General features: G+C 38.5%; 2 protein-coding genes across 4 annotated transcripts in view; one reads left to right on the top strand and one right to left on the bottom strand.

Moving 5' to 3' along the window:
- Nucleotides 1–1,822: 1,822 nt before the first annotated feature.
- On the bottom strand, nt 1,823–16,540 carry PTCD2 (pentatricopeptide repeat domain 2). 2 transcript variants are annotated; one of them, XM_042825534.1, is made up of 10 exons: nt 16,360–16,540; nt 14,766–14,858; nt 13,295–13,424; nt 12,329–12,458; nt 10,818–10,896; nt 9,253–9,344; nt 5,477–5,590; nt 3,842–3,916; nt 3,417–3,530; nt 1,823–2,122 (listed from the first exon to the last, which is right to left on the bottom strand). In XM_042825534.1, exons 1-10 carry the CDS (start codon nt 16,538–16,540, stop codon nt 1,898–1,900), a joined length of 1,233 nt encoding a protein of 410 aa, XP_042681468.1. In that variant the 3' UTR covers nt 1,823–1,897. The 2 variants fall into 2 exon arrangements, with proteins under 2 accessions (XP_042681468.1, XP_042681469.1); XM_042825535.1 differs by having other exon boundaries at nt 12,329–12,446; nt 16,360–16,466.
- Nucleotides 16,522–18,975, top strand: part of MRPS27 (mitochondrial ribosomal protein S27) — a 66,545-nt gene continuing 64,091 nt past the window's right edge. For both annotated transcript variants that reach the window (XM_042825537.1, XM_042825536.1), the window contains exons 1-2: nt 16,522–16,602; nt 17,729–17,806. In XM_042825537.1, coding sequence (XP_042681471.1) covers nt 16,539–16,602; nt 17,729–17,806 — 142 coding nt within the window. In that variant the 5' untranslated portion in view covers nt 16,522–16,538. The remainder of the gene's footprint in view (nt 16,603–17,728; nt 17,807–18,975) is intronic.

The raw sequence follows: 18,975 nt of genomic DNA, 5'->3' as shown, positions 1-18,975 counted from the left end.
AGAAATTCCAGCTGAAGCCAATTAGAACTGTAAAAAATCTGTAAACTCCTAGATTATGAGTGAAACTAGAAGTCATATAACATTATAATGAATATTCCAAAATTTAGTAATTCCAAAAATCAGCTGTATTCTTAGACTAATGTAAGTAGTATTTTTACCTGCACAATCACTGATAAAAGCATGCACACTTACAACAAAAATCTGACAAAAACTTCAAATTATTCTTCACTTCCACATGCAATTCTAACCACCATATAGCACTACCTAATGCATTTTAATATAAACAAGACACATCAATAATGAAAAGAAGTTCCTCTCAGCACCTCAGAAAGAAACTTGTGTTGGTCCCCCTTGTTCTTCTGTTCATCATGGATGTATTCTTGCTTTTTCATAGCAATTCGTTGGCTTCAACAAAGCCAGTTGCTGTGCTACAGCACAGATGGGATGCCCCTACCCGGAGAGTACCAAGCAGGGTTCCACTCCTCCTTAGGTTCACATATCTGCCATGTTCTGTATCAACAGATCAATTGCCCTGTACACAGATATTCTAAATGCACCCAGGCACCAGATAGGCTACTGCTGTTTTCAATTTCTTCTGTTCTGGAAGGTGGATGAGATTTTTGGGTACAGCTTTTTACAAGTTTCTAGACCTAGGTACATATGACTTAGTTGTTAATGCTGGGTGAACATGAATCTTCATTGTACTGCTTTTTTGATCACTTGCTCTGAGTGACTTATGCAGATGAGAAATAATTCTAATCTAAAAAGTGATTATACTTGCTCTAAGCAACTTGTAAGAACTTAATTGCAAATGTGTATCAAGATACGATTATCTTGATAAACCTAATATCTTGATAAATTAAAGGAAATGGTACGTGTGGCCACTTGCTCTGAAAACTTCTGTTGAGGAATCTCCTTCAAGTGACAAAACTGCATATAGTTACCATGCTACCTCTCACGAAACCATTTAATAAGCAAACTAAGAAACAAAATCAAATATTCTGACATATTGCTTCTGAGGAGAAAAAAAAAAAAAAGATATTAAGGTACACCAAAGATGCTTGCTTTCTTCTATGATTTTTGACAGAATTTGAAAAAAAACCACTTAATGTACTTTGATATTCCCTCATCTAGGCTTTGGCTGTGGGGAAAGTTGCAAAACATCCACAGCTTCTTTGGGCAGCTTGTGCCAGTGCCTCACCATCTTCTGAGTAAAAAAAACTTTCCCCTGACATCTAATTTAAATCTCTCAACTTTTGGTTTAAAATCATTCCCCCTTGTATTACTATCTATATGAAGTTTCCCTCCTGCCTGCAAGTTCTATTTAAGTATCAGAAGACTGCTATCAGGACTCTCCTAAGCCTTTTCTTCCCCAGGCTGAACAAACCCATCTCCCTCAGCATCTCTTTCCAGGCTTCAGCCCTGAAAGCATCTCTGCAGCCCTCATGTGGACCCATTCCAAAAGCTCCACATCCTTCTTTCCAGACATGGACTCAGTACTTCATATCATCAGCAAACTTGCTAAGGGTGCACTCAGTCCCACTACCCAGATCATCAATAAAGATGTTGAGAAGAGCACTAGTTCCAAGATACACAGCACTCTTCACTGTCCTCTATCTGGACACAGAGCTGTTGAGCACAACCCTCTGGCTGTGACCCTGATTTAGGTTTTTGAGGAAAAACTTCAAATTACTGATCACTCATTTTCTGAATAAAACCCAGCAAAAGGGTGTATTTTAAGATCAAAATTCAAATAAAAAAATCTATATGATCTAAATTTGTAATTTAGTTTCAGACAAGAAGCTTAAACAATTTTCCACAGTGCAGAAGGGAAGAAGACATTTTATTCAAACATGCTTCTAGGTGACATTAGTTCAGTTTAGCAATAAATATTGAGCTATTCCAACAGTAGATTTGATCGAAGCAGTTTAGCAGCCTGATAACTCAATTGTTTTTTATTTAAAAGTTTTGTTGGAATCTTTTTTGAACTAGGAATCTGGAAAAGCATGTCTTCCAGCGTGCATGTGGTTATCCGTCCTGAAGCTTGTAGTTTGGTATAAATATCTCTTAATTTGGCAGAAAAGTCAGGGTTTTTTTCCATCTCTTCCCTGGCTGTGGCCAGCTGGGGAGGGAAAATAATACACTGTCACAATCCAGCCAGCAAAGATCTCAATCAAAAACCGTACTGAAGACAAAGGAAAAAACCCATAACCCAGCTTAACATACATAGCTAGTGGAGTGGCTTCTAAGAAAAGGAATTTAAGCAGTACACATACATGAGCAGGCAATACTGGAAATGCACTAGATACCTATGAGGGAAAGTTTATTACATTAAAAACTTTCTCAAAGCAGTACAGTCTTATTTGCAGACCTAGAGTGGACTAACACACTTGTTTTCTATTTAAACCCAGGCAACACAAGTGCTTCCCGAAATCTATTTTCCAAATAAGCACAATTATTATTATTCCACATGAAGCTAAAAGTAGAGTTCAAACCAGTAAGTCATACAAAAGAACAATGGAAATTTCAGTAAACTATGCTATACATGGAGTATAAGCTAAAGAATGAATGGATCTGTTAAAAAAATTTAGTGAACTACAGTAAAATGAATGGGCTAGAACAAATGCTTGGTCTTCCTAGGTACTGTTACAAGTTTACAGAAATAAAACACTGAGACATGTAGTTTTTTTGCCACAAATATCCATTAACTACGCTTTGAAAGCCATACCTCCTCTTTACCTACTGCTTATGTATCAATTATTCTGCTATGAAGCAGCACTAAAAAGGTAATTATTTAATTACTAGCACAACCTTAAAATACATTGTTCCATACATGTTCAAAATGAGCACACTAATAAATTTCAGGAAAAGAAGCAGCAGTGCTTTCAAGCTGAAAGGGTTTCACTCATACACACATTTCCTTCTTAGTGACCAGTACTGTAACGGAATCTATCATTTCCTAAATCACACTTCTCTGTATAGCATCACAGATGTTTGCAAATGCTACTAAAAAATACGAGTGTGATCAGGACTTTGGTCTCATTTTTACATCAAACGATGCCAGCATATAAAGCAAGGGAATAAATTATTTAAGGCCACTAGGGAACTCTTCATCTTCTCAGTTGAAATTCGAGCTTCTAAAAGCTAGATTCTCAATAAAAAGGGAAGTAGACAGCTAAGCACTTTGCCCAACAGCACAATAAACCAGTCAGCTGCTTTGGCATCTGAATGTATCAGAAACAAAACAGTTTTAGTAAGATGTACTCAGAAACCTGAAGCTCTGTAACTCAACTTCGTAGCTTAGCTAAGCACCCAAGACTTCCTCTCAGACTTGCCTTACCACCCCCAGGCCTGCATCCCCAACACACATCTGTGATGACATACTTGCCTGATTCAGTTCATCACTGTATACTTACCACTTGCTCAGAAAATTCGATTTTTTTCACAAAAGGAGGAGTATCTACGTCCATTGCTGCCTCTAAAGTCTTTATTACTTCTTCTAGCAAACCAGATCTGAGCTGGACAAGAACCTTAAAAATAAAATTAAATATATCCACAAAGTAATCATTAGAAAGAAAGCCTTAAAAGAAAATATTTGAGGAAAACATAATGAATGAAAGAATGACCAAAATACTTTTCTAGATGCTGGGCTGATAAAATCCGTTAATTGTGAAGGCAGACAGAATGGTCAATTTCCACATAATGTTTTGTTTTGTTTTGCAACTGAAACTTGGAAAGGAATAGAGAACCTGGAGCCTTCAGCTGCTTTGCACATAAGAGTTGTTTGCCTATTAGGGCATATTTATACTGTAAAACTCTAATACAAAGCAAGCATACTTACTTTAAGATTACTGTATAGTTTATTCTCTGTTTTCCTTATCTGAGAACAATAAAATTGGGCTTGTGCTATATCATCCTGAAAAAGAATTAAAAATAATTTAAAAAAATACAGTTAAATATGTGACACATTCCCACAGTAAAAGCCTAAGTAGAACAAGAAGCTCTTAGAACTTCTCACTGAAAACAAAAGCATCTACAACACTTTCACCAGGTCCCACAGCCCCATGTAGCATCCAGCCTGTGAAAGAAATACTCCACACTGGAATTTGCATGTTAGCTAGCTCTCCAGCATAGCAAACAGTATTTTCAAATTTTAGTTCTTAGATCAGCAGACAAATGAATTCATCTGTAACCAACACCAAGCACAAGTGCACTTTAAAAATAGAAGAATTACATCCAAGCTTGGACTTCGGCACATGTCAGAGTACTTAAATGAAGTGCAGGACATGATTAGTGGATATCTTATTCTGCCCAGCATTTTTAACTTCTAGGATATGCACACTTAAAGTACCACATCTGTAACACCAACTCATTTGTATGGACATTTAAACATTACACTGACATTTACAAGGGATCAAGAGACGTCTTATTCAAAGCAAGATTAAAGATGCCAATGAGCATGCAGTTTTAGGAATAGTTAAGTGTAATCTGGATCATTAATCTGTTTACAAAACAGTAATTTTAGCTAAGTTTTATATAAAACAAAGTACCAAGAATATTTCATGTTGTTTCAGAGACAGAGATTTTGGTTTTTAACCCCAATGTTAATGAGAAGACCAAATCATACCACCATGCAAATGAACAGTTAAATTTCAGTGACATTATTGTTCAGCTGTGGTGTTCATACAGAGATTCTGCAAAAAGATCAAAGAATGAATGCATAACAAAGCTTTAACCTCTTATTTCATTCATCCAAAACATCTACCAGTATCAAATCTCTAGTTCTTTTAGACACTCACAGTCTGATATCTCTTTAGATATGCAAGAGAGAATGTTTCCTCAAAACATTTCCTCATAATTTCAGAAGAAACAGTATACATAAGGATTTCATAACTCTTATTCTCCTGTTCAGTCTTTCACTCTGATCTGCTTCAAATCAATGCTCAGGCACTTGAAATACATGGAAAATCTCACCTTGAAGTCACTTGCTACTAAGGACAGGCCATCTCCAAAACAAAAGGGCAATAGATATCACAGTCCTTGAATTTGCCTCTACAGATAAACATTCTGAAGAGCTTACTGCACAAGTGTTTAAAATTATTTTTATCCTACTTGAAGGAAATCATTACTAAGCATCAACATCTGAAGGACTGGGCCATGGGAATATCAAAAACCACTAGCCCAACTTTCTTCTACTTTGTAAGAAAATTCTGCGTCTAATTGTCAGTGGAAAAATGCATCTGTGTATTAGACTCAAGACAAAGACTTCAGAATTTTGACATTCAGTTTATGCGGGAGTTACCTATAACTCTTTCTTCAGGGCCATAAAAGTTATAGTACTTAAAATAATTGCCTAGATCAGTTATGCTTCCTCTTTTTTAGCTTTCTTCAGCTGACCGTCATAAACAAAATAACCTTTTATCAACATATCAACAAAATAACCTTTTGAGGTATAAATCAAAAGAAGGCACTATACCTGCTTCAGAGCAGATGCCGCAGCAAAGTAGAATGCTCGCAGTGGTAATGTGTCACCTTTTAGCTGTGCTTCTTCAAGCAGTTTTGCAGAGATTTTGCAAGACTCCAGGCTGCCCTATGTAGAAATTTCATACATAAGTTGCCTTTGTCAATCATGTGATCTGAAATTACTGTACTGCAACTGCAGTGACATTCAGAAGGCATTCAGAAGTAAATGCATTGTAAGGCCAGCAAGGCAATCTATGTCTGAACCAAGGAGATTCTGTATTTCCTAAGATACACAACACCAAAAGATAATACTTAGTGCTACAGTGCTCAGAAGAGGGTAAAAATAACCACCATTTCATTCCTTTGTTGTCCAACAAAGGAAAAAAGAGACAACACTGGCACTCAGCTAAAAGCAATTTCAATTTTCCTACCATTCCCAAATCAGGAAAAAGGCTGACTTTCTAATTCTAATTCTAAGCCATTCTAAAAGGGTAGTTAATGAAGATCAGTTTTCCCAAACATTGAATTAATCAGCACCATTGTATTACAGAAATCTGCACACAAATAAATTTGAATATTCAGCAGTTTTGAGCCTCTCTTTTCAAGATTACATTTGGCAAGATGTAGAGTAAACACTCTAATGTAGTGTAATCTCAGAAGAGCGGTCGCCAGCAGGGACATGGAGGTGACTGTCCCTCTCTACTTTGCCCTCATGATGCCTCATCTAGAGTACTGTGTCCACATCTGGAGCCCCCAATACAAGAAAGACAGAGGGCTGTTGAAGAGGGTCCAGAGGAGAGCCACAGAGATGATCAGTGGGCTGGAGCAGCTGCCCAATGAAGGCTGAGGGAGCCGGGCTTGTTCAGCCTGGAGAAAAGAAGACCTCATTGCAGCATTTAAGTACCTAAAGGGAGCCTACGAACAGGAGAGGAATCAACTCTTTGAAAGGGGATAACAGCAGGACAAGGGGAAATGGTTTTAAGTTGAGGGAGGGAAGATTTAGGTTGGGGGGGGAAGTTCTTTATTATGAGGGTGGTGAGGTGCTGGAACAGGCTGCCCAGAGAGGTTGTGGATGCCTCGTCCCTGGAGGTGTTCAAGGCCAGATTGGATGGGGCCCTGGGCAGCCTGGTCTAGTATTAAATGGGGAGGTTGGTGACCCTGCATGTGGCAGGGTGTTGGAGCCTCATGATCCTTGAGGTCCCTTCCAACCTGAGCCATTCTGTGATAATAGTTTACATATTTGCCTTTTCCAAGGTGGAAAGCTTGCATTATTCATGAGAAACAATAAATTGCATCAGTGCTTCATCTCCACATTCAGTTAGCAATTAAGTACTCCAAAGGTCAAGAATTACCAGCACAGTTTACTTTACGGGCATACATAACTTGCATCTTATTTGTAGTGAATGATATATGGTAATAACATTAATGTCACTATTTTCAAAAGAAGTCTAGAGTAAAAGGTAATGTGTTCATCTGTGCATCATTTCAAAAACCACCAGCTACCAAAAATAATGTTCTTCACAATGGAAATGGTAAAGGGAGCTAATTGGACCCTGAACAATTAAAAACCTTATCTCTATTCCTACTGTTCAAAGTGCCATTCGTGTAAAACAGCAGCTGTGATGTAAGACTGGGTCATCTTTTGGGTTTTACGGGATACTTCTCCATTTCACTGCTCAATGTTTTGCACAGCTTGTGAAAACACCTTTTGAATGACATAATAAATGTCATGTTCTTTAAAAATTTTGAAACATTCTGACCACAAAAAAAGATAACTATTGCACATACACATTTCATTATTATCAAAAGGCTTATAGCACTTTCCTGCACTAAAAGAAGAACCTCTTTTTTAGTTTGGGTAATAGCAGACCCTACAAATATTTAAAACTTCCCAATGGCTGTCCTCAGAAATACTTCTGTACACTAACTTCTTAGTTTATCCACTAGCAGTAATCAGAGCTTTAAGCCTTGTACATTCTCCAGTAGTGGTCTCTGGCACAGTTCCTTAAAAGAAATCAAGAATTAACCAGGTAAATATCCAGCACTGTTGTTAACAGTACTAGTGCCATTGTTTCCAGTATTCAAATTATATATATCAAAGACATTTCCCTTCAAGATTTTTCCTCAATTTTCTCATGTTGGCAAAGCAAAAGCACTTTGGAGCTTCATGGTGTCTCCTCCTTACTTGGAGTCTTAGCATTCAGCACTAACAGTTGAAACAAGATCAAGCTGTTGAAGGAGCTCTGCCTAATCATCTTCAGCACATAAGGACTTCTTTTATTGTGTCTGTTAAAACAATTGAATGTCAGTTTATGATCATTTCCCCTCTATTTTATGAATTTGTTAAAGAAATTTAGGTTGTACTGATGGGCTGACAGGCTGGATCAGTGAGCTGAAGCTAACTGCATGATGTTAAAAAAAACAAGTGCTAGGTCCTGCACTTAAGTCACCATAACCCCAGGCAGCGCTACAGATCTGGGGCAGAACAGCTGGAAAACTGCATGGCAGAAAAAGATCTGAGGGTTCTAGTTGATAGCCATCTGAACATGATTCAGTAGTGTGCTCAGGTGGCCAAGAAGGTCAGTGGCATCCTAGCTTGTATCAGAAATGGCAAAGCCAACAGGACTAGGGAAATGATTGCCCCATGGCACTAGTAAGGGCCCATCTTGAGTGCTGCATCTGATTTTGGGTTCCTCATTAAAAGAAAGACATTCAAGCATGTCCAAAGCAGAGCAACAAAGTTAGTGAAGGGTCTGGAGCACAGGTCCTGTAACAAGGACTGGGACTGTTCAGTCCAGGGAAAAGAAGGCTCAAGGGAGCCCTTATCACATGATATGACCTAAAAGCAGCTGCAATTCATCAGGACTAAGACTTGCAGAAGCACCTCAGAAAGTACTTGAGAGTCACCATTTTTGGCTGACTGCTTTTTATCACACGTCCTCAGATTCACTGTAGGTTAATTGAGAAATATGGGAAATTTAGCCTTGTGGAATCATTTTGCTTCAGTCAGTGTCTCTTTCAAAAAGCATGGTTAAATTGAAAAAGAGTTTTCTACTGTGTTTGGAAAGGGCCTGTAAATACTTCAAATTGCAGAATTGATTCAAATCTGGAGAGATATATAAAGAAAAATGTTTGGCGGACTCTCTTCACTACAGATGGGAAGCTACTCTAAGAACTGTTATAGAACCTATGTAGCCTAATTCCTTATTGTGCTCACAATTTTTCTAAGTGTATATTTAAGGTTTAGGGGAAGCCTATCTCTTGCTGAAGCATTCATTTATCTTTCTTTTCTTGACTCAGCTGGCATGTTAGAACAGATTACCTTTGAGAACTTCAATCCCTGTCAAATTTGGGTGCAATTGTAAAAATGGTCCAAGATTTACTTGGAAGAGAAATGGGAGAGAGTTATCTGTCAAACAGTATATATCATATATATCCTATCTTCCAAAGAAACTAGACTATAAATCTAATATTGTGGCTGTACACCTTGGCACAGTCCTCAGAGAAAGAATGCTAACAGTTAATCAAAGGCTGTATCAGATTTATTTCTTAATGTTAACATCCTTTTAATTCTTTCAGAGATATGCTTTGTGATATTAGCTGGTATCGGAAGACATATATGTACAAAAGATCATGAACAATGAAGCGATTTATGACTTAATTGTGTCTAAAATACTTGCATTAGATATGAAATCATGACTGGGAACATATGAAAATGTCAAAATTCCAAAAAGGAAGACACAGAAAAGGCATTTCAAGTACTTCATCATGTTAATTGAAAATATTTACCAATTTGTAGCATACTGCAAATGCCAGTAAATAGGTTTCTTTGTTGAAAGGTATTCCTTGTGTTTTCATTTCTGCTAGGACTTCCAAGGCACCTGCCAAAAAACACAGTTGTGTTACTCAATTCAGAAATTTAATGCTATACGTTTAATGACTTGAAATAATCTCAGCACTGTGTGTGCTTAGGAACTTTACTTCAAAATCAGAGTGCAATCTGACATCTGTTAACTTTTTACAAATTAATACATTTTAAGAACCTTAACAGAGGATCAATTGGATGAGACACTGCTTCAGAGAAAGGAAGCTTTCAGTCTACACTAGCACAGTACACAGTCTACACAGCACCTGACTTTACTGTTCTATTATCTTCACACAATCCTAAAGCAAACATCAGGATAATTTACAAAGCCACTCTTTTTTCCCTCCTAGCAGTCCAGAACAAAGACAAATCACACAACAAAAGCTTCAACTACTTTCAACCTAATGCTCCTCACTAAAAACGTAACCTTCGTTACACTGCAACACTGCATTCTGGTTCAGATCTAGTTTCTTTAAGGATGATCCAGTCTAAGCCTTCAGGACAACTACTGAGCTGATTTGCCAAGCAGTGAAAGACTAAGTGCTGCACATCCAACACATTTCAAAGAGAGTGATTTGGTTGGAAAACTTATTCCATACTCTTTTCAGTCAAATCAGTTGATTCCCTGTCATATCATCAGAAAAGACCAAACTGTGATTTTATGCACTTGCCTGAGCTTAAGCCTTACGAGAAGTGGCTGAAGGAGCTGGGATTATTTCCTCTAAGAAAAAGAGGCTCAGGAGAGACCTCATTATAACTACCTGAAGGGAGATTGAGGTAAGGTGGAGGGTCAGCCTCTTCTCCTGTGTAATTAGTAATAGGAATAGAGCGAACAGCATCAAGTTGCACCAGGGGAGATTCAAGTTGAACATTAAGAAAGACTCCTTCTCTGAAGGCATGAACACTGGACAGCACAGGCACTGGGATGGGCTGCCCAGGGAAGTGCTGGAATCATCATCCCTGATTGTGTTTAAGAAACACTTAGATGTTGGACTGAGGGACATGGTTTAGCAGAAAATACTGGTCACTGGATGATCTTGGGGGTCTCTTCCAACCTTGGTGATTCTATGAGCACAGAACTGCTAGAAAAATGTGTTGGAGAACTTACTGTTCCGAAAACTGTATAAAACAAACACAGAATAGGGAGACACACATGCATACACACACACAAAAACAAAACTACAGGAAATTAGAATCCAGACAGGAGTTAAGCTTTTAGAGAGCTTTAAAGAAGAATGTTCCAATCATAATTCCACATGACTGCAAAATGGTAAGAATGCCATTCCAAGTATGAAACAGATAAAGTCTTCCATCTTCATAACACAATACAGTACAGCTATTTTGCATCTATACTGATTTACATGATGTTTGGTCTTCTAAAATCTTGTCAGTACTTCATATTGATAAAGCCAATTAATATTTATACACATACTCATAGTGAGAAGTACACTCCTCTAAGTGCATTTGCAATAGTAAACTCAGTACTTACTTTTGTAATGACCCTTTTTAAACAACATAGTCATCAAAATATGGAAGGATGTACTCTCTGAGAAAAAACCATGCAAATTCTGTAGAAAAACATACAAACATACAAAGAGTGAGTTTTAAAGAAAGTTAGAATAAAGTAAATGAGCATTATTATGGTGCACAGCATTTATCAAGTCTTCCCATTGAAATGAGCTGCATCTTTACAAGTTGAGTATTTAATTATTTCAGTTCCCTGACTCCTCTGTCAGGAAACTTCTAAACTAGCAGTATCTGAGTATACTCAACAGCGCACTTAAAAATTAAACATATTTACAAGAGATTCATACTTCTATGCTTTTTTCAGTGACAGACTCTGACCTTTAAGTTAATGCAAGCAGAAGTCTGACTAATTGCTACTCCAAAAGCTTAGCAGATATGCAGCTGAATAACAGTATCTTTGGGATGAAGTACCACTCATACTAAATAAATTTCAGCTAATCACAATATCAAATGGTAAACAGATCCACACTAGGGCTTAGGTCATGACAAGCATAGTAGCAGAACAAAGAGCAAGTATATTTTACATTCCACAGCATTCACTGCATGGTATGACAATATGAATAGCCAGATGAAATGTCAAAGACATTATGATAATTTTCTGAAGCAGGGTTTTAAGATGAGATACAGTACATTATCATCCATCAGTGACCAAGTCCTGTAAGTACTACAGGACTCGTCTTAGTGACTGATCTCATCTATAGCCAAATAACACCTTCATATACTTACACATACCTAACCTAGGAACAGTAGGCCAAGCAATACCTTTCCCATTTTCAGTACATATACCCTTACCTTGATTCCTTATCATATAGCTGACTGACCACTAGCCCCCAGTTTTGAAAATAGAACATTCTTGCACAGAATCATCTACATATATTAGATATAGGGTACAAACAATATTTTGTCATAATAATTCACACAGCATTTCAGAGATGTTCAAAACCAAGTCCTTAAGTTTCTTCAGCACTTCAGAGGGAGTCTGAAGTACAGATTAACAAGGTAAATCTGCTGGTGTAAACAATCTAAGGAACTTAAGCAAACTGCTACTGAATAAAAATTCAGAAGTGATCACTTCCAAGAATTTTTTGTACAGGATGGATATATGAAATAGAGAATGCGGGAAAATATGCATCAGAGCTTTTTTGAGGAATTATCCTCGAATCAATATTCTTTATTGAAATGATGCCATTACAAAGAAGTGCAATGATACAAAAGTTAGTCAAATTAACATTTACTTTTAATTACTGTTTAACTTTCAAACTGTTTTTTTTTTTTTTTTTTTTTTAAACAAAAGCTATATAAACAGTGTTGTTAGATTAATAGATAGATAGATATAGATAGTGATAGACATCTTTGCTGTTGCAACAGATATACAGTGTACTTCAAGTTTCTGAGGTCATGCAAAGCACACGAATTACTCACACAGAAGTAGTAGGTAACAGTGATATTAGTGAAACACATAGAGGAAATTACCTGATCTTTGATAAGTTCTACTGCAGGTGTTTCAAGGTCTAGCTCAAAACATAACCTCATAAAGAGGGGCCCAAATTTAAAACCATGCATGTCTGTGATTCCACTCTGTTCATGGTACCTATTAGAAAGACTCAAAAGAGTAAATCACACAACACATAGAATTTGCCAAGGGAAAACAGCTTTAAACAGGCAGCACAATCTGCATGTGCAGTGACAGACACATTGCTTTTCTATCTTCAGTAAGTGGCATTTAGATAAATGAGGAAATATTTTATGGAAAAAAATGTAATTTTGACTCAACTAATAAAGTGAAGTAGCAATATGAAAATTATTCTATTTATAGTGAAGACATTCATATCCGATTAAGTTATAGAATGCATCCTCTTCACCAGAACTGCCAGCTACTTTGCTATCTATTCACAGAGCAATTGCACAGGAAGTTGCAGTGGTCCATTTTAGCAGTGATACCTGCTAAAACATTTCAACCTTTTCTAAGCCAAACTAATTAAAAAAAATAATATATTTTTTGCTTTTTTTTTTTTTTTTTTTTTTTCCTTCCCAAAACTTCTGCATGTAATTGCTGGGAAGGCTTTCATTCACAAATCCTCCTGGCCTGCCACTGGTTTCCAGACCGGTTTATAAACAGAAACATCTTAGCTGGAAGATGCCTCTGAGCACACCAGTACCTCCCAGCTTACAAGTGAAGTTTCTGTGTGGCTCACTTTTCATTCTATATATAGCAGAAACCAGTTCATTCCCATAGCTTGACTCTTCTTTGATTGAGAATCTCTGAAGGGTTGGAAGATCCAAAGTAAATGAAAATGCAGTCTTAGCCTAATGGACTAACTGTGCAAATTGTCCCTGAATTAGGGCAAACCCTCACTTGCAGACATAACTTAAGATGATCTAATAACAAGACTGTAAAATAAAAAGAGAAAACAATGTTACCTGGATTGTTACAAGTACCTGTAAATAACTTTTTTGGCTAGCTCCACATCAGATGAAGTCTGACATAAGTGCAGTAAAATTTTTAATTCATTTTTGAGAATAATTCTATTTTCCTTTAATTTTTCTTTAATATTTTTGAAATATGGATCTGAAAATGAAGCACATTATAAAAGCAGTCTACAGACAATTCCATTATTTATGTTGCAATCTTCTACTTGAAACAGAGACTCAATGCAGCAAAAAGCCTGGTTTTTTCAGTATAACTCTTATACTGCTATAACTATAATATTATAACTAAAATAAATAAATAGATCTCACATATTTTTTGTAACAGATTAGTTATTAAGGCTTTTTTTCCCCACTTCTAATCCAAAATCAATTACAAGCCTCATTTACTTCTTTTCATATTTCAGTTTCTAGCCTAAATACCAAGTATAGAAATCATTTGAACATACATAGTTAGCACTCTGTTTTCATTAGTTATCTTCAGCTACTGCTTGTACAACAACAAAAAGGTGAATTGTTACCTGTAAACCCAAATATGTGGCTTCTGCTTAGGTATAATATGAAACATGTCCAATATGAGTATGTCATTATCACAGCAAAATAATGGCATTATGACTTATCAATGCCTGATTCAAACTCTGCTATTACTTGGTATAGAAAAACAATTATTTCAATTTTGCTGAACTCTATTTCAGATGACTGGTTTATGTAGAACTAAATTTGATATCTGTCCTTTTCTTGGCACTGAAAAAAAAAAACTAACTATATCATTTGGGAGAACTGCCAAAAGTTTGTTATCACCAAACACCTACACCAAACACACATGGTAAAAAAGGTGCATTAGATTTTAAGGATGGATTTATGTTTATATTTATCCTCTCTGAAGTATAGAGCTTACACACACTTTAAACTAGCATGACAAAGTCTCTATCAAGGAAAATCCACCATCCTTCCTCTCTGATCAGTTGAGGGAACCTGAACTCGTTTTTCATATTCAGAGTTTAGAGACATAATCTAGGCGTAAAACTGAGAGGTTATATGACATAAACCAAACATAAAAAGCTAAGGGAATGAACTCAATAACTTTACAGACCAGATTAAATCAATTACTGGCATAGGCCTGCTCTGGACTGGTAAGTAGGTATCAGGCTTTGTGTTAACCTCCTCTGCTGAAGATGTATTTGAAGCACAATTTGTAGACTAAGGAGTACTTTACATTAGACTACATGATAAAAATGGAAATGCAAGGGCACAAACATTTCAGGTCCTTTTCTAATGTTCCTCTACATTTTTCAAGATGACATAACTCACACCATTCTTCAAAGCTTCAGATCTGAAATTTTAGCTGCAAACAACTTGCAAGAGGAAGATGAAAACTATTCCTTTCATTGTAGTCAATTTTCTGTATATAATGGCTTTCACCATCTTCTTTCCAGTACTCACATTAAAATTACAAAGGTTCTTATCAAGGAAATATAAATACCTTTATTGCCATGGAATTCATTTCTAATTGCCTCTTTTGCCTGCTGAAATTCTTGTAACTTTATATTATCTTCTGTTAGCAGATACCGTTTATCTGCCATAAGAAAAATAAAGAAGTTTAAGTTTTACATTCTACTAACTGCTTTGATAATGCAGAACTTTGCAATTATAACTTACAGCTTTTAACTATTGTATGATACCAAATTATTGGCAGCACAACACTAAAAGACTGCAAGAATTGCAATTGCTCACATTGCTGAGAAAACAAACAAAAAACCAACCAACCACTACATCATAGCTTTCCAGTATTAATATCAACAAGGTTAAAAAGGCACGTATTTATTGGATGTGCAAAATAAAAGCTAGAGATGTTCCCCTCTTGCCTAGCTAAGATACAAGTGGATTCTGCACAAGAATCCTGCTTGCCTGCTTTTGTAAGGATCTGCCTTGTCGTCTCTCTGCTGCTAAGAACACACTGGCAGCACAACTGCCATCATCACTGCAGTATGCCTGATGCTGGCTGCCCCTGTTTCTGTGAGAAGACAAAAAAGGAACATGCAAAGATTATAATTTACCAAGCAGTAATGCTCAAGAGACCCAGTGAAGCCGTGGTACAGGCAGACACCAGAGGAATACAAGCACAGGTCCAGAATCAGAAAGCTAATTCTGGGTGCCAATCTCAGACAAAGGGTTCTGCAAGTCCAAGAAAGGTGTCATGCAAATGCCATTTGTCAAGATCTTGCTGTCACAAAGCCAGTTCTCCAGCAGCAGATTCCTATTTGTAGCAAACAATCTGGTAACAAAGAATCTTTGCAGCAGTTCACATTGTCACAATAGAATCATAGAATGGCCTGGGTTGAAAAGGACCACGATTATCATCCAGTTCCAAACCACCTGCCATGTGCAGGGTCGCCAACCACCAGACCAGGCTGCCCAGAGCCACATCCAGCCTGGCCTTGAATGCCTAGAGGGATAGGGCATCCACAGCCTGCTGGGCAACCTGTTCCAGTGTGTCACCACCTTCTCTGTGAAAAACTTCCTCCTAATATCTATCCCAAACTTCTAAGCCCTCCAAGTCTTCTGCTTGTGAAAAAAACAACTCTTAATCAAGAGGGTAGGAGGAAGTACTGACCCAGGGAAGTTACACATCAACTTCACATCTGCCCAGCAAGATGCAACAAACCATACAACCAACGTTTGTTTTCTGCATGAGAGATGATAACAATGTGCTGATAAGAATCCACAAAGCAGCACACCTATCTCTTAAATTTAACCGGAGGATTACCAGAGGGTAAAACAGGCAGGAGTTACCCTAATTTGCCCCGCCTCGTGGGAAGCCCCGTTAGGCCTTCACAGACAGCCCGTGCACCTCAGGGAGCGGACAGGTGCTGTGCGGGGAGCTTTGAGCAGCGGAGCTCTACCTCTATCCAACTCAGCCCCCCGCTAAATCCACCGCCAGGCGTAACGGGACTACAACTCTCGACGTGCAGACTGCGGGCAGCGCCCGCCAGGCATGCTGGGAATTGTAGTATTCCAACCCTCTCCCGCCCCCCCCTTCCCGGTGACCGGCGCGGCCCCGCGCCGCCTACAATTACCTGCGGCCATGCAGCCGCGGCAGCCCGAGGCGGACAGGTGAACCACCGAGCGCCGTACCATCGCCCGCATCGCCCGCCGCGACCCGCCGGAGAGCACCGCCGCCATCTTGTACCCCGGCCTGGCAGAGGCGGAGCGTTGGCGGGCCAGCCCCTTCCCCACCGCCTCCTTCCTGGCTGCCATGGCTGCCGCCGTGCTCGTGCGAGGCGCGCTGCGGGGCGGGAAGGTCCTCGGTGCGGCGGCAGGTCGGTGGTGCGCGGTGGTGCGCGGTGCTGCGCGGGGCCGAGCTCTGTAGGGCCGGGCCTGGCCTCCGTGGGGGCCAACGGCTGAGAGGGCTGTGGGATATGGTGAGGGACGGGCTATGCGCGGAGGCACTCGCAAGACGCCGGGACTGGGGCAGCTTTCGCAGAACGCGAGGGACAGAGATGAGTTCTCCGTTCGGATGTGCGGCTCCCAAACTGTCTGCCTATATGGGACGCGGATATCCGTGCGGGGCGGAGGGCAGTCCACCGAGCCTGAGCAGAATCTGACGAGTGAGGGGGCAGAAGCGTAGTCCAGGCCGATGGTTTTGAAGGGCTTTTTTTGCTTTAAAAAAAAAAAAAAAAAAAGCCACCTGTGTGAAGGAGTCACAACATTGGGTAATTCTATGGCATCCTTCCTGTAAAAGTCTGGAGTTATTTCTTTATCTTCCTTTAGCCAGTTCTGTCCATCGTGCATCTTCAGGACCTTATCATCTGTCAGTGATGCTCAAACATGGCCCATGTTCCTCCGGTGGAAGCATTTATTTTGCTTCAGAAAGGAAGACAGTCTTCAGAAACTTTCAGATATGAAAAGTATCTGGAAAAAAGTTTGTGAACCCTGTGGATCACAGGAGCTGCAAGCAAAAGAGTTGATCAAATGTGTAATATTTCACAGATGAAAGTTCAGCTTTCATTTCCAGTGAGAAAGCTTTAAGGGTGGAGAAGAACATCAGCCAAGAACAGAGAAACCTTTCTGTGCATGTTTGCCACTTATGCCTACATCTAGCTAAGCTCTGACATCTGATGAAAAGGCCCATGAGCAAAAGAAGTTGCCCTTCATTGTTCATAATTTCCCACCTTATAAAACATTTTCTTAAATGCACTGTTCAGTTTTGGAAAACAGACTGTTGTATGCTGGAAAAATCTTTTAGGGGGAAACTCTTCAGTTTGAAAAATAACAAGGTAATGGCATTTCCAGGTAGAGGGAAGTTAAGCTGTTTAGATAGCTACTGCAGCTATCGTACAGTTTAATGCGTTTGAGTCAGTGAATGTGATAAAGGTACTTGATAGAAAGTTTATATGCTCGCTTAGATAGTCAACCTGACTTACACAGTGATTTTTTTTTTTTAAGGTAGAAGATCTCTTCTTTCTGCAGCATATGTGGACAGCTCAAAATGGGAAAACAGACAAAAAGAGGAGCATAACCTGGGTGAGAAAAGTTTCTTTATTTTTCCACCATTTTGACAATTGCACCTGAAATAATTTTAGATTACCTCATCACTTATAAATCCAAAAAAAAAAAAAAAAAAAAGGGCCAAAATGCTTCAGTGATTCTGTGTGAAAATCTGCCTAACACTATGAATGTCTTACGTATTCAACGCTGTAATTCTGAAAGAAAGGACTTGTCCATTTACACAATGTTTAGTTTCTACAAGCTGTTTTATTTTTTTCCCCACAAAATCCAGACTTTTATGAATGTCACGTTTTTGTGTGTGAAATCTATAACAACTGTTTCTGACTACAACTGTTTTAGCTGTAATGCATTGCGAAAGAGGCTCATTCAGTAAGTATTAAAGGGCTCTAAAAACTTTCTAAAGTGCTTATTTAATTAATATTTTCTTCATAATTTTACAAGAGGGAGAAGTACACTGTATTTGTTAACTGTATCTCAAATTATGAATCTGAAAGAGGAATCAGGAGGTGAAATTTGAGGGCTTTTCTCAATCAGGAGTACCCATGAAATTATAGTATTTTTAGCGCGGGAATCTATTTGTTATTTGCCTGTGAAGAGGCAAACTGATTTGTCAGTGTTTTATGGTACATGGACCAGAACAGCTGGTAGGGGCTGATTAATATAGCTTGGATCTAGTAGTTCCTTGAAAATCTTTATAGTCAACCAACACGTGGTGTTCAGTCTGTATTTGCAGACATTGACGCCCCCATTGCATTTGAACCTGTCACTTGCAGATAGAATAGAATTAATATTTTGACCAACTTTATAGACAATACTAATCTATTGTAGAGGAAAACGTCATATAACTTCTTGTACAGTCCATGTTTGGCCATTTCCAGGCCTAGCAAGACCTTACAAGCACAGTTTTTGCTGCTGCTCTGCCAAAGATCTTGATCCAAAGCAGATAATTGCAATGTGGACTATGTAGAACTACTTTGCATTTTCATTCTGTTAATTCAGTGTCAGCTGTGTTAGTGTTTTCCAAGACTAGGCACACTAGAGATGTTGGCTCTGTTGCTCTCAGTTCCATGTTGTGCATACAGTCTTCTGTGTAGTAAATGGTGATTGTAGCTGGTGTGAATTCTTTGTGTTGAGGAGATACTGCTTTGTTTTTATTCCATAGTTTCAGTTCTGTTATTCTGCAG

This window comes from Centrocercus urophasianus, unplaced genomic scaffold (assembly GCF_019232065.1).
Source record: "Centrocercus urophasianus isolate 14NV4802_14NV808 unplaced genomic scaffold, USGS_Curo_1.0 seq_25, whole genome shotgun sequence".
Taxonomy (NCBI): Eukaryota; Metazoa; Chordata; class Aves; order Galliformes; family Phasianidae; genus Centrocercus; species Centrocercus urophasianus.
The sequence above is the reverse complement of the archived record's forward strand: the minus strand, read 5'-3'. Positions and strand labels throughout refer to the sequence as shown.